General features: G+C 43.4%; 1 protein-coding gene across 1 annotated transcript; it reads right to left on the reverse strand.

The window, feature by feature from the left end:
- Window positions 1-764: 764 nt before the first annotated feature.
- LOC137310157 (probable G-protein coupled receptor 139) lies at window positions 765-18,845 on the reverse strand. The gene is made up of 3 exons (XM_067978131.1): window positions 18,594-18,845; window positions 3,375-3,525; window positions 765-1,669 (listed from the first exon to the last, which is right to left on the reverse strand). The coding sequence occupies exons 1-3, from the start codon at window positions 18,843-18,845 to the stop codon at window positions 765-767; spliced, it is 1,308 nt and encodes a 435-aa protein (XP_067834232.1).
- Window positions 18,846-27,535: the final 8,690 nt, after the last annotated feature.

Below are 27,535 nucleotides of genomic sequence, written 5' to 3' on the forward strand. Positions count from 1 at the left end.
TGGTCTCCGTCTCCACTGCTCTGGACTTCTCTCTCCTTCTCTTTTGCATACTTTGTTTTTCTCTCTCGGTTTACCTCGTTCTTTCTCTCCCACCTCTCTCACTATCTCTCTGTTTATCGCTCGTTTTCTCTTTCTCTCATTCGGGCTCTCTTTTCCTCTATTTTTCTCTTTTTGTTTCACTGCCTCTTTCTCTGTGTCCATCCCTTTCTCTATGTGTGTGGCTGTTTCTCTCTTTCTCATTCTCTTTCTCTCCCCCATCTCTCTTTTTCTCTTTCTCTGTCTCTCTCTGTCTCTGTCTCTCACTCTGTCTCTCTCTCTGTCTGTCTCTCTGCGTCTCACTCTGTCTCTGTCTCTGTCTCACCCTGTCTCTCAGTCTCTCTCTGTCTATCTGTCTCTGCCTCCCTCTTTCTCTCGCTCTCTGTCTCAATGTCTCTCTCCCTCTCTCCCTCCCTTTATGTGGAGTGCACCCATTCTGATCAGCCCCACATCAGCTACTTTCATTGGCAGGTTTGCCCATTTTGCAGGGCGGCCATTTAGATGAATTCAGCTGAGCTCTTCGGTGCAGCCATTTTAAGCTACAATTCATGTGCTGCCTGCAGAGCAAATCCTGCCTCAATAGGTCAGATAATCAATAAAATATATCAGAACCAGATTTAAGGTCATTTCATGGCTCCGTGCTGCTAACATAAAATGAACTTTCAGTCTCCAGGGGATGGTGTATGAAATGAGATTTAATTCTATTGCTTGAAACCCTTTAACTTTCTCTATGATTTCACTAATTTAACAATTAGATTGAATGGGTATTTCACCGCGTTCTTCAGCTCCTCCCTGAATTTAGTCTGGGTCAGGACATAAATACACGTATTTGTGCAGGAACTGAGAAGCTGCAGCATAACTGATGCCTGTTCTGTGATATAACGAGGGTCTGAGTAGGAGTAATAATACTGAATGTCTGTAATTCGTGCATAAATATAAAATGCAACATGTGTCATCCATAACAGTATAAAACTGCCCGATATACTAAAGAGTAAAATGATGGATTTCTTTCGGTTTTCCATCTCTGGATCCTTGTGATTCTCTCCATTGCTGCGGCCCCGGAATCCCTTGCGAACTCGACTGGACACTAAAATACGTCTGACCGTCAGAACATTGAGCAGCAAAATCAGACAGAACGGGACACAAGGGGTTAAAATGAGGTGAAACATGTCAAATGCGGCCCACGTGGGGGAAGTAAAGAAGCTGGCTTTAGTCACACAACGCCAGGGAACATTATAACTTATATATCGAGGTTCATATGTAAAGTTCCAAGGGACGTTCTCTAAACAGCCCAGCACACTCACTGTTCCCAGAACCACAGCCGCCGTTCTCTCGGTGCAATATTTAGTTTTCAGTTTCTCACAACAAATGGCCACAAATCGATCAAAGGTGAACGCGACTGTGAGCCAGACAGAAACCACCGTGGCTGCATAACCCAAGAACTTAATAAAACTACACACGGGCGTAATGTCCAGGAATGACAATGGGAGATAAATCACCTTAATCCGCACCAATATCACATCAGCGATAACGACCATGAGATCGGCCACTGCCATTCCCACCAGGTAGTGACTGATACATTTGGAGAGACCGCACTTTCCTCGGGACAGGATCACAATCGCCACCAAGTTAACTGTGAGAGAGAGAAAAGGAAGCAGAGAAATTACTGATCAGACCCGGAGCCAGAGCAGCAGTTTGAGTCGATCTGGGGGAAAATTTCCAGTTTTGTTTCATCATCAAACGGTGGAAAGTGGTTCACTGATCTGGGCTGCGTTTTTGGGCAGAGAGATATTTTTAAACACAAAGATCAATAATGAATTGGGCGATCGATACAGAAAACAATTACGTTTAGTGTTAAGTTGGAAAACAAGGAACGTTCATAGAAACAGACTGAAGACCTGACAGAGATATAAACATGAGGAGCGAGTCCCACAATAAAAACTCACCCAATCTGACCACATCATAATAACTCCTTCAAATCACCTCTTTTATGTTGAATTGTACTGGAAGATTCAGCAGCACATTCTGATGAATTATTCACACCACAGCCTCTTTATCTCTCAATCTACTCTCTTTCTCAAGTCCATTTTCTTATCTAATTAAATTCTATCATCCTGTGCCTGCATTCTGTTCACCAGTCCCATGTTCCACCGATCCTATTCTCACTGTCAGTTTGTTAAATAGTGAAGCCTCTGTGGAATAGTTTCATGTTTCTACAGATCATTCGGGTCTCCACCTGTTCACCCACACTGTTCACTTCATCTACAAATCATGGAATAAATAGCATCAAAAGCCTCTTTCAGATAGATCACAAAATAATTGAGATTCCTGTAATTATACAGTAAAGCGATAGATGGCGGGATTGTTCAATTAACAAAACGCCAACATCATACTTATAATCTACAAATAAAGAGAAGGGCTCCTGATTGCAACAGATACAGTGCAAACTGAGACAACATGACATCAAAACATTTCAGTTTTACAATGAATTCCAATGATCGTCAGTGAATTCACCCACAGTGAAGCAGAGCAGGAGATGTGCAAGAGTCAGCAGCAAACTCAGCTCAGTGGCCAGACATCTGAAGCGGCGTCAGATACAAACCTAATGGAATAATATTTCATAACTGTGATAACCAATAAATACATTGCAATCCCAGTTAAAGGGAAACATGTTATTTGGGGAGGGAGGATATTGTGCCTCCTCCTTGTAGCACTGAGACCGTGAGCTGTCTCATTATCAATCACTGAAAACACACTGATAAAAACATATTCCAGGATGAGTTAGTTCCACTATATGAAACTGTTAACAACTCCTGATGTTCTGATACCAGCTCTTAGCTCAAATGCTTGATTCCAATATATTCAGTACAGAGGATAATCCAGTAACAATGGATATGCAAAGGTCATTACAGATATAATGCAACTCCTACAATACCGGACGTCGAGAAGCCAAGGGAACACCATTATTCAACATTGCATTCACTACAGAGAATAATCTAGTAACAATGCCAGGTTTGGATATACAAAGGTCACTACAAATATGTTGCAGCTCCTACAAGACCGAACGTTTAGACGTTAAAGAGATACCATTATTCAACAATACATTCAGTACGGAGAATAATCCAGTAACAAAGCCAGGGTTGCATACAGAGAGTTCATTACGGATATAATGCAACTCCTACAAGACCGAAAGAGCAGAGAATTAACACATTACATCATTCAGCCAGTAGAATAGAACATGTTACTGTGTAAAACATGCAGGGAGAAAACTAATTTGCCAATTACAGCAGCAGAGTTATCATCGATTTACACCATTAACAGATAAGATAACGGCTTACCTGGAACTCCAATGGCTGAAAGAACAGGATAATAAATTAATATTATCTGACCGATTACCGAAGAATGCATTTCTGTGAGAAGCAGTGACTTCTGTTGGCCTGGAAAGCACAGCTCCGGCAGGCACTCTGAGATGATCCATTCCAACAAGCCCTGATTTATACACAGGATAAGTTTCCACTGACATGGTTATACTTCTGATCACTGCTATTAGTTACAGTTACTTGAACAAACACATTACATCACAGCTTTGACTCCGATGTAAATAATGTTATGAATATAACACATACATCTGAAAGTCCAGGACATTATCTTAATCAGAACTCTCCCAGGAATAAAGTTAAAATACGTGCTCGTATAGGACTGAACCAATAATAATGAGCGGATTCATTTATAATTTCCATATAATTTTATGGACCATGTTCACTTCTGGTGATTCACTTATAAATGTTACCGATTCTCCGTGGGCGTAGACTGAATCCAGGGACACAAGCAGACCCGTTTCACTCTGTTCCTGCTATTTCTCAGTTAAAATATGAATTGTGAGTCTCTGACACGAGAATAGTTAAAGGGCGGGATGGGGAATGCAGCCTGTAAATTCCTGTGGGGAATATTAGGGGACGGACACTGGACGTGCCACATTGTCATCCCTCTCTCCGCTATTTCACTGCAAATGTTTACCCGTTGTCCAACATTGGTTAACGGCTCCAGTAAAATTGGTCCCTTGTAACACCGAGCTGAGCTCATGGTCCAATTTATCTCCATCACAAAGGTCCCGTGATTCCCTCACCGACTCCATTCCTTCCTCAGCCCATTGCCATTGAAACTCTCCTCAATGCATCTGTCCCCTCCAGACTCCACTCCTCCAATACACTCCTGATCGGCCACACAAACTCCACCTTCCATAAATGTGAGCTCGTCCAAAACTCTGGTTTTCCGTGACCAACCAGCACCAGGTCCTGCTCCACCTCATTGACCCTCACTGGCTCCCAATTCAATATCCCTTAAATTTGGAATTCTCATCCTTGGTTTTAAATCCCTCCATGGGCCACCCCTCCCCATCTCCACTCCTACAGGTAACCCACCCGTCAACTCGTCATTCACCGGACACTGGCCTCTTTTGGTGGGACTGCACTCGCTTGTTTCCTCTCAATATCTGAACAGAGCCAGGAGAGTTTCTCTTCCCACCCTATCATCGTTATCTCTGATGTCTCTAAAGGTCCAATTCTTCGCTCCCTCCGCTCCCTCATCAACATGCTGCCCTTTGGTGACATAGTCCACAGACATGGACCAGCTTTCAGATGAACGCTGACGAAACCATCGCCTCTCATGACCCATCCAATGACTTTATGTTGTTAGAACCACATTCTGTTTGAGATGAGACACAATTTCCTACGGTTAACAATTGGGAAGTCATGAACTTGGGTCCCACAATCCTTGCCGCAGATTCCATCCCACCCCTGGCTCACCAATCACGCAAGCCCTTTCTGACCTGCATTGAATTCCAGTATCCTAAGCCTGTAGTTTATTTATATTCTTTCTTACACTTAAATCTATCAGGGCCTCATCCCTCCCTACCTCTCTGACGACCTGCAGCCCTGCAGCCCCTCCCAACACTGTGTTCCTCCACCTCTGGGAGCTTGTTAATCTGCAGTTCCTTTTGCCCTACATTTCACAGTCATGCCTTCAGCCATATCCACGCTCCAGGATGCCCACCATGAGCCCCTCCATTCCCCTCCCCCACATTCAGGTGTCAGCCGTGGCTCAGTGGTAGCAGTCTTGTCTCTGAGTTAGAAAGTTGTCAGTTCAAGTTCCACTCCACAGGCTTGAACACATAGTCCCGGCTGACATTGCAATGCAGTGCTGAGGGAGTGCTGCACCGTTGGAGCGTCAGGACTGAGGGAGACCTGCACCATCGGAGGGTCAGTACTGAGGGGGCACTGTACTGTAGACGGGTCAGTACTGAGGGAGCACTGCACTGTAGAAGGGTCAGTACTGAGGGAGCACTGCACTGTCGGAGGGGTAGTACGAATGCAGTGATGCGCTGTAGGAGGTGCTGACTTTCGGATGACACATTAACTGAGGTCCCCTCTCAGGTATAAGTAAAATATCCCATGGCACTATTCAAAAAAGTGCAGGGAGTTCTCCCCAGTGTCCTGGCCAATAATTTTCCCACAACCAAAATTATTAAAACCGATTTTCTGATCATTTATCTCATTGCAGTGTGTGAGAGCTCGCTGTTTGTTAAATTGCCGGCCGCGTTTCCTACATTATCACGCTGATCACACTTCGCAATGTACTTCGTTGACTGTTTGGGACGTTCTGAGATCTTGAAAGGCTCCATATAAAGGCAAGTTCTTTCCTTCTTTCGGACCTCCTATGAAACCCATCTCTTGCTTCAAGCTTTTGTCATCCCTCCTAATAACTCCTTTGGCCAGGCGTCCATTTTTGTCCATCAGACATCTGAATTCTCCTCTTGAATATCAATCCTATCCCCTCCGACTCCCCATTTATTTTTCCTCCTTTTAAATCCTCCTTCAACCCACTCTTTGACCAAGGTTTTCGCCAGTCCTCCTGATATCTTCTTATTCCTTTTGTGCCTGTTTTCCCTCACTCCTCCATGAATCGCCCGGGAATGTTGATTGCATGAAAGGCGATCTGTGCGTGCAAGTTGTTGTTAACTTTCATTGGAACGTGTTCATTAGTTGCCCATTTTATGAGCAAATGTAACATCTGGGATCATATTCTTGTACAAGAAAGAGATTTATGTCATAGACGGACTTATTGAAATAAATTAACGTTGTCAACTATTCGTGGACACCGCTTTTTTAGAACCACATAACTCGGCTTATATACAGACATCGCACTGAAATAGGTTTGTACAACTCTGAGGCAGGCTTTAGGGAGTCCTCTATCTAATAGGAGGCCAGCAACACTGAGTAGGATGAAGCTTTATCAGTTATTTGTCTTTTTCCTCTTTGATTATAACCCATTTTACTGCTCCCTGGGACTGGTGACTAGGATCAACATTTATTACTTATACTCTTTTGTCAAAGCCCGTAGCTCCCGAATATAGTGTGCATTTTTGGGCCCCATTATGGTGTTGACCGGAGGTCACCGGTTACAGTTATTGGCTTAGTACAAAGAGGAGCAGAGTCAATTCTCTCTTAACTCTCAATTCGCTTTATTCACGTCGTTAGATCATATACATATAGCTTATACGTCTGGTTAAATATAGACATGCAGTTTGCACCAGATCATACAGTTTTATACCCAAAATAGGATCTAAACGCACACACTAGGTTTCTCTGACACTCCCTGAGTGGTCACAGAATATAAAAGATAATACCCGAAAAGGAGAGCTGACACTGGCCAGGCGTTCTGTTCTCTCTGTCTCTCTCTCGACGTCATCTCTACGTTCCTGTAGCAAGACCTAGTTACTCTAACACTCTAACCGTCTTGCAATAAAGGCTAACATACCATTTGCCTTCGTAATTGTTTGCTGTAACTGCATGTTAACTTTCTGTGTTACGTGTGCAAGGACCACCCAAATCCCTCTGACAACACTTAATAGTTTCTCATCATTTAAAAAATACTCCGTTTTTCTATTTTTCCTCCCAAAGTGAATAACCTCACATTTCCCCACAGTATACTCCATCTGCCACCTTCTTGCCCGCTCACTTAAACTGTCGATATCCCTTTGCAAAGTCTTTGCGTCCTCCTCACAGCTTACCTTCCCACCTAGCTTTGTATCGTCAGCAAATTTGGATACATTACACTCGGTCCCCTCATCTAAGTCATTGATATAGATTGTAAACAGCTGAGGCCCAAACACTGAACCTTGCATCACCCCACTAGTTATAACCTGCCACCCAAAAATAACCCGTTTATTCCTTATCCCTCTTTTCAGCCCATTAACCAATCCTCAATCCATACAAATATATTACTTCCAATCTCTGAGCCCTAATTTTGCATAACAACCTCTTGTGTGACACCTTATCGAATGTCTTTTGAAAATCCAAATATACTACCTCCTCTGATTCCCCCTTATCTACCCTGCTAGTTCCACCCTCATAGAACTCTAATAGATTTGTCAAATACGATTTGCCTTTCATAAATCCGTGTTGACTCTGCCAAATCTTATTATGATTTTTAAGTGCCCTACTACTAAGTCCTTTAGAATAAATTCTACCATTTTCCCTACTACTGATGTTAGGTTAACTGTTTTCTCTCTCCCTCCTTTCTTGAATACTCTCCAATCTACGGGGAACGTTCTAGAATCTAGGGAATTCTAGAAGATCAACACCACTATCTCTGCAGCCACCTATTTTAAACTCCTAGGCTGTAGGCCATCAGGTCCGGGGGATTTGTTAGGTTTTAGTCCCATTAATTTCTCCAGTACTTTTTCTTTACTAATCTTAATTACTTTAAGTTCCTCACACGCATTAGCCCCTTGGTTCCTCACTATTTCCGGTATGCTTTGTGTCTTCTGCTGTGAAAACATATACAAAATATTTGTGTAACGTCTCTGCCATTTCCTTACTCCGCATTATAATTTCTCCTATCTCTGGATCTAAGGGACGGACGTTTACTTTCGCTAATCACTTCCTTTTTACATACTTCTCAATATCGATTTCTTGGCCATTGCTGACTTGTAAAACCCTCCCAATCCTCACGCTTACTACTCTTTTTTGGCAACATTTTAAGCCTTTCTTTTAATGTATTCCATGAACTCGTCATCCAAACTATCATTGCCAATTTGGTTTGCACAGTATGTATGAAGATTAAAGTCCCCCATGATTATTGAATTAACCTTGTTATATACTCCTCTCATTTCCTGGTTCATACTCTGTCCAACACAATAACTACTGTGAGGGGGACACCTGTGTTTTCTGCACCTTTTTATTTCTTAGCTCCACCCATATTGAATTTCTGAGCTAAGATCCTTTCTCACTACTGTCCTTATTTCATCCTTTATTATCAAGTCTACCACTCCTCCTTTTCCATTTTGCCTATCTTTTCTAAACGTCAAGTAGCCTGCAATATTTAATTCCAAACCTTGGTCACCCTGCAACCACGTCTTAATAATGGCTACTAGATCAAACCCATTTATCTCTATTTGCCCCATTAATTATCTATCATGTTACGAATTCGTCGTGCATTCAGATATAGAGCCTTTAATTCTAACTTTTTACAAATTTTCCGTGATGTGACCTTAGTCACAAATGCCCGAAAACCTTTGTTAAACACTCTGTCCCTTCTTGACACACTCTGCATGCTTTTACCCAAATCGCTACTCTACTCCACAGCCGTGACTGTTTTATTTAGACTTATAAACTTACCTTTACCTAACCCCCACCCACCCCACCCCACCCCCCTTACGTGTTTCAAGTCCTGTCTACCTACCTAGCAATTTGTTTCGCCAGGACACTGGTCCCAAGCCTGGTTTAAGTGGAACTTGTACCAATTCAACAGCTCCCTCTCTTCCCAGCACCAGTGCCAGTGTCCCATGAATTGAAAACCCTGCTTCCCACACCACTCTTTCAGCCACACATTTAACCATCTATTCTCTTTGTCCGGAAGCAATTTGTTCAGGTAGTATTCCAGAGATTATTACCTTTCAGGTTCTGCATTTTAATTCGGACCCTAGCTCCTCAAATGCCCTCAGCAGAACCTCATTCCTAGTTCGACCTGTCATTGGTTCCTGTATGGACCACGACAACTGGATCCTCCCCATCCTGCTCACGTTCTTCTCCAGCCGCAAATAGATATCCTTAACCCTGGCACGAGGCAGGCAACACATCCTTAGGGACTCCCGATCGCAGCTGCAGAGAACAGTATCTATTTCCCTGACTGTACTACCCCCTAATAGTACAACATTCCTTTTCGCTCCCCCCACTTGAATGGCCTCCTCTATCATGGTTCCATGGTCAATTTGTCCATCCTCCCTGCATATTTTCGTTCACATCCGTATCTTGCACCTGTTAGACAAGGGCAAAGGCTGAGGCGCCTCCAGCACTGCATCTGGGGTTCCCTTACCTCCATGACTCGCAATCACATCCACCTGTCCCTGACCACTGACCAAATCTAAACTAGTACCTAACCAAAGGGGTGTGACTGCTTCCTGAATCAAAAGTGTCCACATAACTCTTCCCGCTCCCTGATGCATCACAATGACTGCAGCTCAGACTCCAGCTGGACAACTCTGAGCCGAAGTTCTGCGAGTTGCAGACATTTACTGCAGATGGTATTGCCTGGGATCAAGTTGTTTTCCACAAACTCCCACATGTTACAGTTATAGCACACCACCTGCCTTGGCATCTCTATAGAACCTTGTTTTATTTATTTGCCTCATTAAAGTCTTTATATAATTAATTCACTCGGTTTATTTTTGGTTATTTTTAATTAATTTATTTATCTAATTTAAGTTATTAATTTAATACAATATTAGCAAGTTATAGATTTCTTCTTAACCCACTCCCCTAGCTTAGAGAGCAAAACAAATGTATTACTCACCAACCAGTCACCAACATGCTGTCCTCTGATTTTATCTGCTAACGCTCCTGTGAAGCGACTTGGGGGGGTTCATTACGTTAAAGGCGCGATATAAATGCAAGTTGTTGTTAATTGTAAGGTCTCACACCATTTAAAGAAGTAAAGATATGACAGTAAGCTTCGTAACTCCGAAGCATCTTTTGCGGCACCAGATTCACCGTTTCCATTACTAGCCCAGATGCCCCCTTCTCGAGAGGATGTCTATAGTGAGACTGAGGGTATATCACAGGGTGAAGCACCGAGCACCAATGAGCAGGAGGAGCTGGAAATAATTCTCTGTTCATCCCCTGGCGAGGCCGAGAAATAACTGCCTTTGGCTGAAGAGCCCAAAGCCCCAGATCCCAGGACCGCAGTCTTCAACAGAACTAAGGCTTGGCAGCACAGACCTAATGTGCAGGCCGTGGAGACAGTCACCTCCCACATTCTGGAGATGGCCGTTCATTTGGGGGAGTTCAAGATCCGCATTTGTAAGACAACACAGGAGATATGTAAGGCCATGCAGAGCAACCTGGACAATATGGCAGTCAAGGTGATTCATGCAGCCGCAAGGGATCTGATGGAGAATCGAAGGGCGTTCGTTACTTCGGGAGTGGCAGCCATGACCGCTTATTCCAGGGCTTTCACAGCTTCATTGTAACAATTTGATCTGTCTCACTCTGACCTTTAGCCCAACCGAGCCCAATCCCAGCACCAGTGACCTGCATGGAACCGTTGCAGATTTCACTGTTTCTGATGGCGTCGTTTCTAGTTTCGTTCCAGTGTGTGTTTCTGGACTAAACCCAGTAGGCATTGCATGGATAAGTGAGATGAGAGCAGAAACAGTTCCTGCAAGCGCATCAACATCCCATCAGCCCAAGTTCCATTGCTGTTGCTGTGTTGGACCTGACACGGAATGGCTCGAGTGAAGATAGTTTGCGTTACATTGATAATAGGGGTAAAAGTAATATGTTATATTCCGCAGACTCAATTTGAGGAACCCAGAAATAAACAGTGTATTGGTACAGGGATAAAGTGTCTGACTATTCGAAATGTGGAAAGTGACTTGAAACTTTGGGCTGCTTGACAGATGTTCAGTGATCCTGCTGAGTGCCCCGAATCAAATCGGAGGCTGGTGGCTGCGCCCTATGGATTATCATGGATGAATATAACTTCGGCGGGGCGGAATTACAGGCGGTAGCTAATCGGCCGCCCGTTTTACACCCCGTGAATTCAGTGGAAAGGAGAATTGAGTTGGATGTATGATAGGCGGCCCATCCACTACCGCCTGTGCTGCGCCCTGATCGAAGTCGAGTAGCGGGGTAGATAAATCTCTGGCCCACAGACGGGTTTCTTCTGTGTCCAGCCGGTTTAAATTAGTGGGTAGAAAATAAATAGCTGCGGCCTTGCGGTTTATAGATCGGCTCTCCCCGAGAGTGGCGCTCATCGCTCGGAGCGCCCGTTCGTGGAATGAGCCCTGGCATCAACAGCACTTTCGGAATGAAATTATTCCATCACAAGCTTCCCTCTGGCGGACTGTAAACCCAATCGCAAGATATCCCATCGCACACTGTTTCTCCGGATGAATTACAGAATTCAATGCTATTTGAAAAAAACTGGGGATAAAATCGGTCTTCGGCAGTGATGCAGAATGAGCGATGGTGAAAAATGAGTGATGGCGTAAAATGAGTGAGAGTGCAAAATGAGTGATAGTGCAACATGAGCGATGGTGAAAAATGAGTGATATTGCAAAATGAGCGATAGTGCAAAATGAGCGATGGTGAAAAATGAGTGATATTGCAAAATGAGCGACAGTGCAAAATGTGCGTTAGTGCAACAGCACCCCGTTTTGTTGTTCGTCTGATTTTCCCATCAATTGACTTCAATGGAAAAGGACATCGGGCTGATTGTAGAAGGGGCTGCTGATTGGTGCCGCCCGTTTTATACTACTGCCCAAGACCAATTTATACCTTAAGGTTCAAAATGTTTTCCACAGTTCATGTCTGGGTCTGCTGGAGACCAATTTATGCCCTAAGGTTCACGAAGCTTTCCACAGCTCATATCTTTGTCTGCTGTAGACTCATTGGGGTAGATTGTGACCTTGTGCGATAGTGAAAAACGGTAATAGCGAATCCACAGCTGGTTTTACATCTCTCCCCATTTTATTTCCATTGACTTCAATGAAATAAAAATTGGAGAGTTGTAACAGGAACTATCGATTTACTCTCACCCGTTTTACACTATCGCAACATGTCACAATCTACACCTTTGATGGAGATCGATTGTTAAGATTAATCACCAACTCCGTTATCATTGTATCGAACAAGATGGACCGTACTCATTTTATGTCCAGCAATTCTTATGTTCGTATGTTCTCCCTTCCGAGGTGATATTTATATATAATTCTCTTCATATCTCCACTTTCAGTCCCCTACACTCTGTTATTTCACATCTGCTCCCTGAGGTGATTTATATATTTAAGTCCTTGTTTATTCCCAATATTTGCCCCTTTCTTCATGTTTTCCCTCTCTCCCTGCTATCGTGATTTTGCTATTGAAATTAGTATTCCCACTTTCAGACCCTATCGCTGTGTTTATCCTTGTGTCACTCTCGAACACAATTTTAGATTTAAATCTTTGTCATTTCTAAGTATCAGATCCTTATACTAATTTATTCGCTCTCTTCTTCCTGGGTGATTTTCATTCTCAATCTCTGTTCATTCCTTAATTCATTCCCTCTCTGCAGGTTATTCCCACTCTCCCTCCTGAGGTGTCCGTGACCAGTTTCAGGCCCTCTCTGCAGGTTATTCCCATTCTCTCTCCTGAAGTGTTCGTGACCAGTTTCAGGCTCTCTCTGTATGTTATTTCCTTTTTTTCCTTCCTTTGGTGATTTTTGTCTTTAAGTTTATGTTTGTCCCCCAGTTTCAGACCGTCTCTCCATGTTTCCCCTATTCCCTTCCGGCGGAGATTTGTTTTATATTTAAATCTCTGTACCCATGTGGAGCACAGTGTGTAATATAAGAAAAATGCGTTAAGAATATAAAAGTCAGTATTAATGTATTACGAGAATGAATTCTGTGTGATAGAGGTTGTTAGGATTCTACAGAGAAGGAAAATTAAGAAGGTGTCAGTTTAATGCAATTAAATGAAGCAATAAAGGGTTTGTGTAAACATTAAATCTAGTTTGGAGACAACATGTCTTACGTGTCAACTGTATGATGTTTATAACCATGCAAAATTGTCTCATATTATACATGAACAAAACACACATTTCAGTTAAAGCTTGTTATGGTGAGACACAGAGAGGGTTCATTTGCTGTTCTTGTCAAATCACTGTTGCACTATAATTAAAGATACAAACTGAGTGAGAATGGCATTAGCCAGTGTTTAAAAGAAAGACAGCTTTGCAGTGTGGTAATTAAACTACCATGTGAACTTCTCCAAAACAAAATCAATTAATATTTGGTTATTTCCATGTAATGCTTATGGAGAAGGACAGACCAGACATTCGGAGGAAAGGTCAAATTAGCCATTTCATGTAGAGAATGCAATTCTAGCTCCTATTAAATAAATCAGAGTAAAATTGGACTCAATCTCAATCGGATCTAGGATTCTGGTAATTTCTCCATATTCATATTTTTCTTCAATCTGAAACAATAACCGTATTTGTAACAGTAACACAGCAGGAAAATGCTGCCGGACTCTGTCCAGTTTAGTAACACAGCAGAAGGGGTAAGAGTACATTGTGATTTATTACAGAATCCAGCAGCTCACTGGGAATGTTACATATGGTCCAGATGGAGGAGAAAAAAGGGGCAAAGTTAATTTACATTATAATTTGGGGCAATGCTTTTTATCTCCAAGGTTTAATGTTATGGGCTCTTTATCCTAAAGAAACTTCAAACACAAACTATAGCTTTATTAAAAAAAACAATCATTTATCATTAATACACTATAAAATTGACATTAGATTTTAAACAAAATATTGGGTTGGTGCCCGATTTAGAATTGCTTTAACAACAGCAAAACAACACATTCTGAATTACCAAAATACATATCCGTTTGGAAATCAAATGTCTATCTTAGACTAAACCAAGAACGAAAATTATCTCCTTATGGTTGGCTCAAGCTTACCGGGAAGATGGAGACCATTGTAGTGTAACGCGGCTCTCTCTTGTAACCAGGTCATCTGATTCAAAGACAATCTGTTAACCTGCATCGAGGCATGAACTGGGAGGTGGCCAGCAGTCAGGAAGATCCCAGGTGAGGTGGTGCCGCCAGGAAGCGAGGGTGAGGTTGAAGCAGTCGTGGTGGATCTGTGTCTCGCCCCACTCAACTTCTGCCCAGCCTTTAAAGACCTTTTTTTGAACACAGAACCACACCTCTGGGACGGTGGTTTGTCAACAAAAGGTTTCTAGAAATACAGCCCACGATTGATTGACACTTCATTTATTTTCTTTCAGTTTCCACAACGCAACCAGGTTAAGTCGGCAGGTGTTCAAACGACATCGAGCCGTCCTGGGATCGTTCTTGTCGCTATTGTTATTTATCGTCTGCTGTGTGATTGTTTACACTGTGTCGTTAACAATCTTTCTAACAATCCTTCCATCTTTTGACAGTCTTTTCCCTTCAGACATGCTGAAGCCGAATTAATATCAGACTTTCGTTTATCAAAAGAATTTTTACTACACAGAGCAGTGGGGACACTCCTGCATTAAGTAATGGTCAGGGTCAGGTACACAAGACTGAGGGGCTTTATTGTGCAGTCTTCCGGAATCATTTTTAGAAATGTCAAAATTAAATCCACAAGAGTGTTACCCCGGAACAAACATGAACTGTCTGGCCTGCTCCATCTGCTGCTGTTCTGCTAGTCAGAACTCTCACACACTCCAGGTTATACAGCTTGTTTGGTTATTTAATGTTTTTATTTATGTTCTATTGTCACCCTCTCTACCCTCCTTTCACTTTATATGTTTGTCCATCTTTCATTGTTTTCTGTGTATATTATTTATCTCTTCTTTTTTCTGTATGTTTTTCTATTTTGTTATTTCCACTTCTACTTTAACTTTCACCTCGCTGTCGCTGTTCATGTCTCTATATTTTTCTATCTGTTACTCTTGGCTTTTTTCTACGCGCGTCTCTCTGTCTCTATGTCGCTGCCTGTCTTCTATCTCTGCCTTCTCTGTATTTTGCATTTGCCTCCCTAGCCCCATCGCTCGCTGTCTCTCTCCTAATTTCATCCGTCTTTTTGTCTTTCCACCTTTGTCTCCGTATCCTTCTCTCTCTTTCTGTTTGCCTCTGTTTATCTCTGTCTTTGTTTCTACTTTCCCCTTTTCTTTCTCTCTATCTCTTTCTTCCTCCTCCCCTTTTCAACAGTCTTTGTTTCATTCTGTTTCTTTCTCGATCTCTCCAACTCTGCTTCTGTCGACTTCTTTCTTTCTGTTTCCAGTTGATTTCTCGAACACTTCTTTCCATCTGTTTCTGTATTTCATTCCATTTCTTTCTATCTCTGCTTCACACTTTATGTTTCTCCCCCTCTCTCCTGTTTTCTATTTTTCTCACGGCTTTCTATTCCTCTTTCTCTCTTTCTCTAATTGTCTTTTTATGTCTGCCACTTTCCTGCTCCGCCTCTCTCTCAGTCTCTAGATATTTTGAATTGATTTCTTCTGCCTATTTATCTTTCCGCTTCTATGACTTTGTAATTCTTTGTCAGTGTCACGCTCTCCGTCCATCCATGTCTGCTTTCTCGCTCTTTCCCTCTGTGTGTATATATATAAATAAATATATATAGATATTAATATCTATAAATATCTATATACATTTACATAACTGCTTTCTTCCTCTCTTTAATTTTCTCTCCTGTCTTAACAACTCACTTTAATGCTCTCCGTCTCTGAGTAACTGTCTCTACCCCTCTTAGTTTCTATCTCTCGCTCACACACACTCCCTCCCTTTTATGTGAATCTGTCTTAATTTTCTCTGTCTTTTTAATCGTTACATTTCTTTTGTCCTTGTGTTCTCTCTCCGTGTCTTACTTTCTATTTTTATTTTTGTCTCTCTCCATCTCACTTCTTTCCTCTGGCCCACTTTTTTATTTTCTCTTCACTTCTTTCTTTTCCCTTTCTGTCTTTTCTTCTAACTATCTCTGTGTGTTTGTCCATCTATATCTCAATCTGACTTCATGTCTTTCTCGTGGTCTCATATTTTTTCCCTATCTTTACCTTTCTCCTCCTCAGTCACTCTATTATTTTGTATTTTCCGTCCTTCTCCTTTCAATCTCTGTCTTCCCTGATCTCTCTCTCTCTATATCGGTTTCTGATTTTGACTCTGCCATTCTCTCAATCACCCTTTCTGTTTGCTTGTATTAGTATGTTTGTCTCCTTGTGTAACTGTGCCTCTTACTTTCCATGCCTCTCTTCCTATCAAATTCACTCATTCGCTCACTCACTCTTACTACAATTGTAGCGGGCTTTGGTGAGACCTCACTTGGAGTACTATATACAGTTTTGGTCTCCTTATCTAAGGAAGGATATAATTGCCTTAGAGGTGGTGTAACGAAGGGTCACTAGATTAATTCCTGGGATGGGAGGATTGTATTATGAGGAGAGGTTGAATAGAATGGGCGGATACTCTCTGGGGTTTAGAAGAATGAGCGGTGATCTCGATGAAACATATAAAATTATGAGAAGCTTGACAAGGTAGATGCTGAGAGGTTGATTCCCTGGCTAGAGAATCGAGAACCAGGAAGCACAGTCGCAGGATAAGGTGTCGTCCATTTAAGACTAAGATGAGGAGGAATTTCTTCACTCAGAGGCTTGTGAATCTTTGGAATTATCTACCCCTTAGGGCTGTGGATGCTGAGTCGTTGAATATATTCAAGGCTGAGATCGATAGAGTTTTGAACTCTAAGGGAATCAAGGGATATGGGGATCGGAGATAAAAGTGGAGTTGAGCTCGAAGATCATCCATAATCTGATTGAACGACGGAGCAGGCTCGAGGGACCGTATGACCTGCACCTGCTCCTGTTTCTAAGATCTTATGTTCCTACGTTATCTTCCACTGACTCGCTCAATCTCAAACTCTCTCTCACTTGATCTCTCTCTTCCACTCCGTCACTCACACTTCCTCTCTCACTCTCTCTCGTTCACTCACTTTCTATCTCTCTCATGCTCTCTCACCCAAGCACGCTGAAGAACAGAGGCACCTACACACTCTCCAGAAGCAGCGGTGAATATCCTACAGGGATACTTCTGCACAATGTAGAATAGTAGCAGATTTCAGGAGGATATAGACAGACTGGTGAAATGGGCAGAAACGTGGCAGATGAAATTTAATGCAGATAATTGTGAATTGGTGCATTTTGGATGGAAGAATGAGGAGAAGCAATCTAAACTAAAGGGTACAGTGTTGATGGGGGTGTATGAACACAGAGACCCGGGGTTTAGGTACACAAACCATTAAAGATCGCATGACAGATTGATAAGGCTCATTGAAAAGCATACGGGATATTAGTCAGGGGTAATTTAGAGCCCGCATTATAGAAGGAGAAATCTATATAGGAGGGATATTACACTGATTATACTTGGAAGGATTCGGCACCACCTACACATTTCAATTTCCCTTTTGGTCTCCATCTCTGCCCTTCTGGTTTTCGCTCTCTTTCATACTTCGTTTTTCTCGATCTATCTCTGTCTCTTCCTCCGTCTCCGCCTCTGTCGCTGTTTCTGTCTTTCTGCGTCTGTCTCTCTCTGTGTCTCTCTCTCTCTGTCACCCTCCCTCTCTCTCTCCCTTTATCTGGAGCATACACATTCTGATCGGGCCCACAGCAGCTACTTTGATTGGCAGGTTTGCCCTTTTTGCAGGGCGGCCATTGAGATGAAGTCCAGCAGAACTCTTCAATGCCGCCATTTCGAGCAACAATTCATGTGTCGTCCGCAGAGCAAATCCCGCCTCAATAGGTCAGATTATCAATAAATATGAAATCAGAACCAGATTTTAGGTCATGTCATGGCTCTGTGCTGTTAATATAAAATGTACTTTCCGTCCCCTGGAAAGTGTAGGGAATGGAGGATGAAATGGGATTTATTCCAGTGCTTGAAACCCTTCAGCTCTTTCTATGATTTCATTAATTTAACGATTAGATTGAATGGATATTTCATCGCGTTCTTCAGCTCCTCCCTGAATTTGGTCTGGGTGAGGACATAAATACACGTGTTTGTGCAGGAACTGAGAAGCTGCAGCATAACTGATGTCTGTTCTGTGATATAACGAGGGTCAGAGTAGGAATAATAATACTGAATGTCTGTAATTCGTCCATAAATATAAAATGCAACATGTGTCATCCATAACAGTATAAAACTGCCCGATATACTGAAGAGCAAAATGATGGATTTCTTTCGGTTCTCCATCTCTGGGTCCTTGTGATTCTCTCCATTGCTGCGGCCCCGGAATCCCTTGCGGACTCGACTGGACACTAAAATACGTCTGACTGTCAGAATATTGAGCAGCAAAATCAGACAGAACGGGACACAAGGGGTTAAAATGAGATGAAACATGTCAAATGCGGCCCACTTGGGGGAAGCAAAGAAGCTGGCTTTAGTCACACAACGCCAGGGAACATTATAAATTACATATCGAGGTTTATATGTAAAGTACCAGGGGAGACTCTCGAAACAGCCCAGCACACTCACTGTTCCCAGAACCACAGCCGCCGTTCTCTCGGTGCAATATTTAGTTTTCAGCTTCTCAAAACAAATGGCCACAAATCGATCAAAGGTGAAAGCCACTGTGAGCCAAACAGAAACCACCGTGGCTGCATAACTCAAGAACTTAATAAAACTACACACGGGCGTAATGTCCAGGAATGACAATGGGAGATAAATCACCTTAATCCGCACCAATATCACATCAACGATAACGACCATGAGATCGGCCACTGCCATTCCCACCAGGTAGACACTGATACATTTGGAGAGACCGCACTTTCCTCGGGACAGGATCACAATCGCCACCAAGTTAACTGTAAGAGAGAGAAAATGAAGCGGAGAAATTACTGATCAGACCCGGAGACAAAGCAGCAGTTTGCGAGGATCTGCAGTCAGATTTCCAGCTTTGTTGCTACGTCGAAGGGTGGAAAGTGATTGATTGACCTGGGCAGCGCTTTCAGACAGAGAGATGTTTTTAAACACAATGATCAATAATGAATTGGAAGATGAATAAAGAAAGTGAATAAAGTGAGCACCGGATCCACTGGAAGGGCTGAGTGAGAGCGCAGTGCCGGTAGGGAAGGGAGAATGGGTTTTACACACTCGGAATCCAGCGGAATTAAAGCCGGATTTGAGTTCCAGAAGGAGAGGAAAGAGAGCGAAGTGTAGGGAACGTGAGAGGACGGAGAACGGGGGGAAGGGGACGGGGGGAGGTGCAGCTGGTTTATTGCTCAGGGTTAAGAAAGCTGACGAGGCAGGCTGCAAACGGGAAAGAAAGCTGGAGACTGAGCCAGTGAGTGAGATTGGAAAGGAGACAAGGAAAAGGACATGCAGGAGCTGGAGGGGAGTCAGGAGCAGATGGTTTGGGAAAGCGGACAAAATGAAGCAAGGGATGAGGAGACAGAGGATTCAATGCAATGGGAGGAGAGGCTGGGATTCACAGGGAGAGACTGCAGCAGAGTGTTAGAGGGAATCTAATCTATAGGTCCCAATAACACAATCCATAGAGTCATAGAGTCATAGAGTTATACAGCACGGATAGAGGTCCTTCGGCCCATCGTGTCCGCGCCGGCCATCAGCCCTGTCTACTCTAATCCCATATTCCAGCATTTGTTCCGTAGCCTTGTATGCTATGGCATTTCAAGTGCTCATCCAAATGCTTCTTGAATGTTGTGAGGGTTCCTGCCTCCACAACCCTTTCAGGCAGTGAGTTCCAGACTCCAACCACCCTCTGAGTGAAAAAGTTCTTTCTCAAATCCCCTCTAAACCTCCCGCCTTTTACCTTGAATCTATGCCCCCTTGTTATAGAACCCTCAACGAAGGGAAAAAGCTCCTTAGTATCCATCCTATCTGTGCCCCTCATAATTTTGTACACCTCAATCATGTCCCCCCTCAGCCTCCTCTGCTCCAAGGAAAACAAACCCAATCTTCCCAGTCTCTCTTCATAGCTGAAGCGCTCCAGCCCTGGTAACATCCTGGTGAATCTCCTCTGCACCCTCTCCAAAGCGATCACATCCTTCCTGTAGTGTGGCGACCAGAACTGCACACAGTACTTCAGCTGTGGCCTAACCAGTGTTTTATACAGCTCCATCATAACCTCCTTGCTCTTATATTCTATGCCTCGGCTAATAAAGGCAAGTATCCCATATGCCTTCTTTACCACCTTATCTACCTGTTCCGCCGCCTTCAGGGATCTGTGAACTTGCACACCAAGATCCCTCTGACCCTCTGTCTTGCCTAGGGTCCTCCCATTCATTGTGTATTCCCTTGCCTTGTTAGTCCCTCCAAAGTGCATCACCTCGCACTTTTCCGGGTTAAATTCCATTTGCCACTGTTCCGCCCATCTGACCAACCCATCTATATCGTCCTGCAGACTGAGGCTATCCTCCTCGCTATTTACCACCCTACCAATCTTTGTATCATCAGCGAACTTACTGATCATACCTTTTACATTCATATCCAAGTCATTAATGTAGACCACAAACAGCAAGGGACCCAGCACCGATCCCTGTGGTACCCCACTGGCCACAGGCTTCCAGTCACAAAAACAACCTTCGACCATCACCCTCTGCCTTCTGCCACTAAGCCAGTTTTGTATCCAAAGTGCCAAGGCACCCTGGATTCCATGGGCTCCAACTAATACAATCAACAGTTCATTACTGTGGTTATTGGTGTCAGGGAACCTGTGATGGGTACAAAACGTAAATTTGAAAGTATTAATTAATTCAACCACGTTGTTTATTGAATTCAGCCGAGCTTTAAAAATACAGTATCCAAAAAATTAATTAGGGTCAAGGAATTACTGATTCATATTCTGAAAATAAATGTTAATTATATTTGGTGTTAATTTAGAAAACAAGGAACATTCACAAAAACAGGGCCTGACAGGGATATAAACATGAGGAGCGAGTCCCACAATAAAAACTCACCCAATCTGACCACATCATAATAACTCCTTCAAGTCACATTTTATATTTTTAATTGTACTGGAAGTTTCAGCAGTTCATTCTGATTAATTATTCACACCAGAGCCTCTCCCTTTCCCTCTCAATCACTCACTCTACTCTCTTTCTTAAGTCCATTTTCATATCTGATTAAATCCTATCATCCTGCGCCTGAATTCTGTTCACCAGTCCCGTGTCTCACCGATCCTATTCTCAGTTTGTTAGTGAAGCCTCTGTGAAATAGTTTAATGTTTCTAAAGATCCTTCAAGTCTCCAGCTGTTCACCTACACTGTTCATATCATCTACAAATCATGGAATAAACAGCATCAAAAGCCTCTTTCAGACAGATCTCAAAATAATTGAGATTCCTTCTCATGTATTTATAATGTAAAGCGATAAATACCGGGACTGTCCAATTCATAAAACGTCAACATCTTAATATTCCAGCATATGTTTGTTCCACAACATGGTACATGGAACATGTTAACAGCTCCTCCTGGTCTGATACCACCTCTTAACGCCTGATTCCGATACATTCATTACAGAGAATAATCCAGTAACAATGGATATAAAATGTCATCACAGATATAATGTAACTCCTACAATAATGAACGTTTGGAAGCTAAGGAGGTGCCATTATTCAGCAATACAGTAAGTACAGAGAATAATCCAATAACAATGCCAGGGTTGGAAAAGCAAAGACCATTACGGATAGAATGCAGCTCTTACAAGATTGAACCTTTTGAAGTTCAAGAGATACCATTATTCAACAATACATTCAGTACAGAGAATAGGCCAGTAACAATGCCAGGGTCGGATATACCGAGTTCATTACGGATAAAACGCAGCTCCTACAAGATTGAACCTTTTGCAGTTCAAGAGATACCATTATTCAACAATACATTCAGTACAGAGAATAGGCCAGTAACAATGCCAGGGTCGGATATACCGAGTTTATTACGGATAAAACGCAGCTCCTACAAAAATGAAAGAGTAGAGACTTAATACGTTCCATCATTCAGCTGTGTAAAATATGCAGGGAGAAGAAATATCAGCAGAGTTAACATCGATTTACACCATTCGCAGTGAATATAAAGGCTTACCCGGAACTCCAACGGCTGCAAGAACAGGAAAATAAATTAATATTATCTGACGGATTAATGAAGAATGCATTTCTGAGAGAAGCAGTGACTTCTGTTGGCCTGAAAACCACAGCTCTAACAGGCAACCTGAGTTGATCCATTATAACAAGTCCAGATTTATACACGGGATAAGTCTCTACTGACAAGGTTATGCCCCTGATCATTGCTATTACTTATAGTTACTTGAACAAACATGTTACATTAGCAACTTTGACTCCGATGTAAATAATGTGGTGATATCACACAAACATTTCAAAGTTCAAGACATTATCTTAATCAGACTTCTCTCGGGAATAAAGTTGAAAGCTGTGCTCATACAGCACTGATAAAGCAATAATGAGCGGCTTCATTTACAGTTTCCATACAATTGTATTGACCATGTTCACTCCTGCTAATTTAATTATAAATTTTATCGATTCGTCCGCAGTTTAGTCTGAATCCAGGGACACAAGCAGACCAGTTCCACGTGTTCCTGCAGTTTCCCAATTAAAATTTGAATATCTAGTCTCTGACATGGAGACCGTTAAAGGACAGGTTGAGGATTGCAGCCGAGAAACGACTGAGGGTGATATTAGGGGACGGACACCGAACGTGCCTCATTCACATTCCTCTCTCCGCTATTTTACTGCAGATGTTTACCCGTTTATTCTACATTGGTTAACGGCTCCAGTAAAATTTGTCCCGTGTAACACTGAGCTGAGCTCATGACCCGATTTGACCTTCATCACAAAGGCCCCTTGATTCCCTCACCCGCCTCCAATCCTTCCTCAGCCCATTGCCATTGAAACCCTCATCAATGCCTCTGTCCTCTCTCGACTCCATTCCTCCAATACACTCCTGACCGGCCACCCAACCTCCGCCTTCCATAAACAGGAGCTCGTCCAAAACTCTGTTGTCCGTGTCCACACAGCACCAGGTCCTGCTCGGCCTCACTGACCCTCACTGGCTCCCAGTTCCACATTCATTATATTTAAAATCTCATCTTTGGGTTTAAATTCCTCCATGGCCCACCCCTCCCCATCTCCACACATGCAGCAATCCCACCCGTTAACTCGTCATTCGTCGGACACTGGCCTCTTGTGGTGGGACTCCCCTCGCTTGGTTCCACTCACCTTTCTGATCAGAGCCAGAAGAAGCTTCTCTTCCCACCCTATCATCGTTATCTCTGATGTTTCTAAATCTGCAATCCTTCGCTCCCTCCGCTTCCTGCTGCCCTTTGGTGACATCGTCCACAGACATTGGCCGGCTTTCAGACGGACGCTGACAAAACACTCGCCTCTCTTGACCCTTCCAATGAATTTGTGTTGTCAGACCCACATTCTGTTTGAGATGAGCCACAATTTCCTCAAGTAATAAATGGGAAGTCATGATCTTTGACCCCACAACCCCCCCATCCTTCCAACTGATTCCATCCCCACCCTGGCTCTTTGGTGAATCCCTCACCAATCACTCAAGCCCTTACTGACCTGAAATGGATTCCAGCCTCTGAAGTCTGTAGTTTATTTTCATTCTTTCTTACACTTAAATCCCTCCCAAACATTCTGCTCCTTCACCTCTGGCCACCTGTGCATCCACAGTTCCTTTACCTTCAGCCATATTCACGCTCCAGAAAGCCCCTCCACCCCCTCCACCCTTTCAGGTGTCAGCCGTGACTCAGTGGAAGCATTCTCGCCTCTGAGCCAGAAGTTGTGAGTTCACGACTCAGTCCAGAGACTTGAACACATAATCCAGGCTGACACTGCAGCGTAGTGCTGAGGGAGCGCAATACTGTTGGAGGGTCAGTAATGAGGGCCTGCTGCACTTTCAGAGGGGTAGTACTGGGGGAGTGCGGTACTGTTGGAGGGTCAGTACTGAGGGAGCGCTGCAATGTCAGAGCGGCAGTACGGAGGGAGTGTTATAATGTCAGAGGGTCAGTACTGAGAGAGCGCTGTACTGTCGGAGGTGCCGACCTTTGTGTGGCACGTTAAACCGAGAGCCCATCTTCCCTCTCAGTTAGATGTAAATGATCCCATGGGACTATTCAAAAAACAGATGAGGTGTTCTCCCCGGTGGCCTGGCTGCTATTTATCCCTCAACCAACATTACTGAAACCGATTTCCTGGTCATTTATCTCATTGCAGTGTGTGGGACCTTGCTGTGTGCAAAATGGCTGCCGCGTTTCTTACATTAGAACAGTGATTACACTTCACAATTTTTAATTCATTGGCGGTTTTGGGAAGTCCTGAGGTCTTGAAAGGCGGTATATAAAGGGAACTTCTTTCCTTCATTCCGACCTTCCATGAAACCCATCTCTTGCTTCAAGCTTTTGATATCCCTCCTAATATCGCCTTCATTGGCCGGGGGTCCAATATTGTTCTTCAGACACCTAAATTCTACCCTTAAAACCAACCTTATCCCCTCCAACTTTCCATTTACTTTTCCTCCTTTTACACCCTCCTTAAACACACTCTCTGGCCAAGGTTTTGGCCAATCCTCCTGATACCTTCTTATTCCTTTTGTGTCCATTTTCCTCACTCCTCCGTGAAGCCCATTTGGAATGTTTGTTACATTAAAGGCGGTCTGTGAAAGCAAGTTTTTGTTGACTTTCATTGGAATGTGTCATTAGTTGTCCACTGTACTAGCAAAATTAATTTCTGGGCGAATATTCTTATGCCAGGAAAAGATTTATATCATGGACCTATTTGTTGAGATAAATTAACATTGGCAACTACTCGTGGACACCGACTTGTAGAACACATAACGACATTTTTGTAGAGACATCGCACGGAAATCGGTTTGTACAAGTATGAGGCAGCCTTTTGGGAGACCTCTAACTAATAGGAGATCAACAACAGTGACTAGGATGAAGCTTTATTAGTTATTTGTCCTTTAACTCTTTGGTCATAATCCGTTTTGCTGCTCTCTGTGACTGATGACGAGGATGAAGCTTTATTAGTTATTCTTTTTGGTTGAATCCGTAGTTCCATAGTTTTATGTGCGATTTTTGTGCCCCATTATAGAAACAACATTAAAGCCATAGAGAGAGCACAGTGTAGATTCACACGAATGAGGCCAGGGCAGGGAAACTTATGAGGGAAGAGTTTAAATACCGGGATTACTTCCACGGGAAAATAGAAAAGACTTAAAATTTACGGACCAGATGGGAGTGAATCGTTCCCTTTTACCCACTCCCAAACTCTCTGTCTCTATCTTACTCTATCTGTGTATTGTACAATTACATAAGCTGACACTGAGAAACACATGAGCTGTGCATTGTGAGACAGGAGTGAATCGTTCTCTTTGGTCCACAGTGTACTGTACATGTACAGGAGCTGACACTGAGACACACAAGGGCCGTACATTACCAGACGGGAGTGAATCGTATCCTTTTACCCTCTCCGTACTGTACATGTACGAGAACTGATACTGAGACACACATGAGCCGTACAGTACAGAGAGGGGAGTGAATCGTTCCCTTTGACTCGCTGTGTGCTGTATAAGTACAGGAGCCGAGATTAAGATACATAAGGGCCGTACATTACCAGACGGTAATGAATTGCTCCCTTTTACCCGTTGTGTACTGTACATGTACAGGAACTGATACTGAGACACACATGAACCGTACAGTACAGAGACGAGGTACAGACTGAGAAAGACATTTTGTTCAAATGTAAATGCAGTGATTTTGTTTCAGCTGCAAGCCTCAATTTTGTGTTTATTCAGGGCCACCATTTTGTATTAACACAGCACTGGGACATTTATTACGGGGTACCTCTCCTCACTGGGAAAGACACACACTTTGTACTGGGCAAGAAATACAAAGGGAAACACAGATACAGGTCTGAACGGAGATCAGAAAGTGTACAAGTAAAATGCAAGTGCAGGTCTTGTCGTTATGTTTAAAAACTGTTTTTTAAAATTTAAAATATTGAATAAATATTTGTCAAAACTACATCCGACATCCTCCAACTTGCATACCAGACCCGACCAATCTGACAATCTGAGTTTGTACCAGTCCATTTCTCTGTTTCTGTTTCAGTCTCTCTCTTACTTAAACCCTCTATCGCATTCAGTCTCGCTCTGTTTCTCAGTTTCCCTCTCTTTGTTCCTCTCTCCCCCTGACTTTCTTTCTCTCTCTTTTCCGTGACTCTTTGACTCCCTATCTGTTTTTTTCTCTCTCTCACCCTCTGCCATTATCTGTCCATCTCTGTCCTTTTCACTCTCTGTTTCTTGCTCTCTACCTCTTTCCCTCTGTCTCACTTTCTCTCACACGGTGTCTCATTGACTCTCCCTTTCACTGTCTCTCTCTCCAGCTGTCTCTCTCTGCGATACTCACCCTGTCTGTCTCTCGGTCTCATTCCCTCTGTCTTTTTCTGCCTCATTGGGCATGGTTTTAGCTGGGAGCGGGGAACCCAGCGCATCAGCAGATAATCGCATGGCAAACCCGAAAGCCAATGGAGTGCGCCGCAATCTGCAATCGCAACACAAGGGAAGTTCAGTATTTGTGCCTTCGTGTTTCCCACGCACCAAGTAGCCAGATTGACAAGCTGGCTGCCTCTCGGAAGAGAAAGAAGGGTGGCGAGAGGGAGAGAGATCGTGGGCGGTGGAACAAATCAGAGGGGTGGTGGGAGGTGCGGAAATATGAATGAAATGGGGTTGGCCTTTAAGATCGGGGAGCATCCACCATGGCGGGGGGGGGGGCGGATCCAGTATTGGGGACATCCATTCTCGGGGGGGATTCCAGCATCGGGGTACCAGCATCAGTGGGGGGGTCACCAACATCGGGGGGTGGGTGGTGATTCCACCAGCATCGGGTTGAGGGGCAGCAGCATGGGGTGGGTGGGGGGCGTTTCCACCATTTGGGGATGGTGTCTTCCGATCTGGGTGACCTGTCGGCCAGGTGAGCTTGTTAGGCTTGGATGGAATACTCCTTCACCTCTGGGCTCACAAGCAGTGCAATAAAGGCCCTCACCAATCTCATGGACCCGGACCTTGCCGCCTGCTTTCACCTGACATGAATCGGAAGCGATGGGCAGCTAAGGTTAAATTAATTTTACTTTGTAATGTACAAGAAATTAAATGCCCCAACGATTCCAATGAGGTACATTGCCCTTTATGTATCGGTCCGCCGGCTTTAAGTGCGGTGGACTTCTGGGTGTCTGTTAAGCGCAAGCTTCCGAACGCACCTGGGTCAAACGCATATTGTTCTACTCCAAAAAGCTGTTATTTTAAACTCAGATCCGCCCCCAACCCACCCGCTCTTGGGGGTTAAAATTACTCCCGTTCTCTCTGAATCTATCTTATTCTATCTGTGTACTGTATAATTACAGGAGCTGACACTGAGGAACACATGAGCTGTGC

Source organism: Heptranchias perlo, unplaced genomic scaffold (genome assembly GCF_035084215.1).
Source record: "Heptranchias perlo isolate sHepPer1 unplaced genomic scaffold, sHepPer1.hap1 HAP1_SCAFFOLD_230, whole genome shotgun sequence".
NCBI classification, from domain to species: Eukaryota; Metazoa; Chordata; class Chondrichthyes; order Hexanchiformes; family Hexanchidae; genus Heptranchias; species Heptranchias perlo.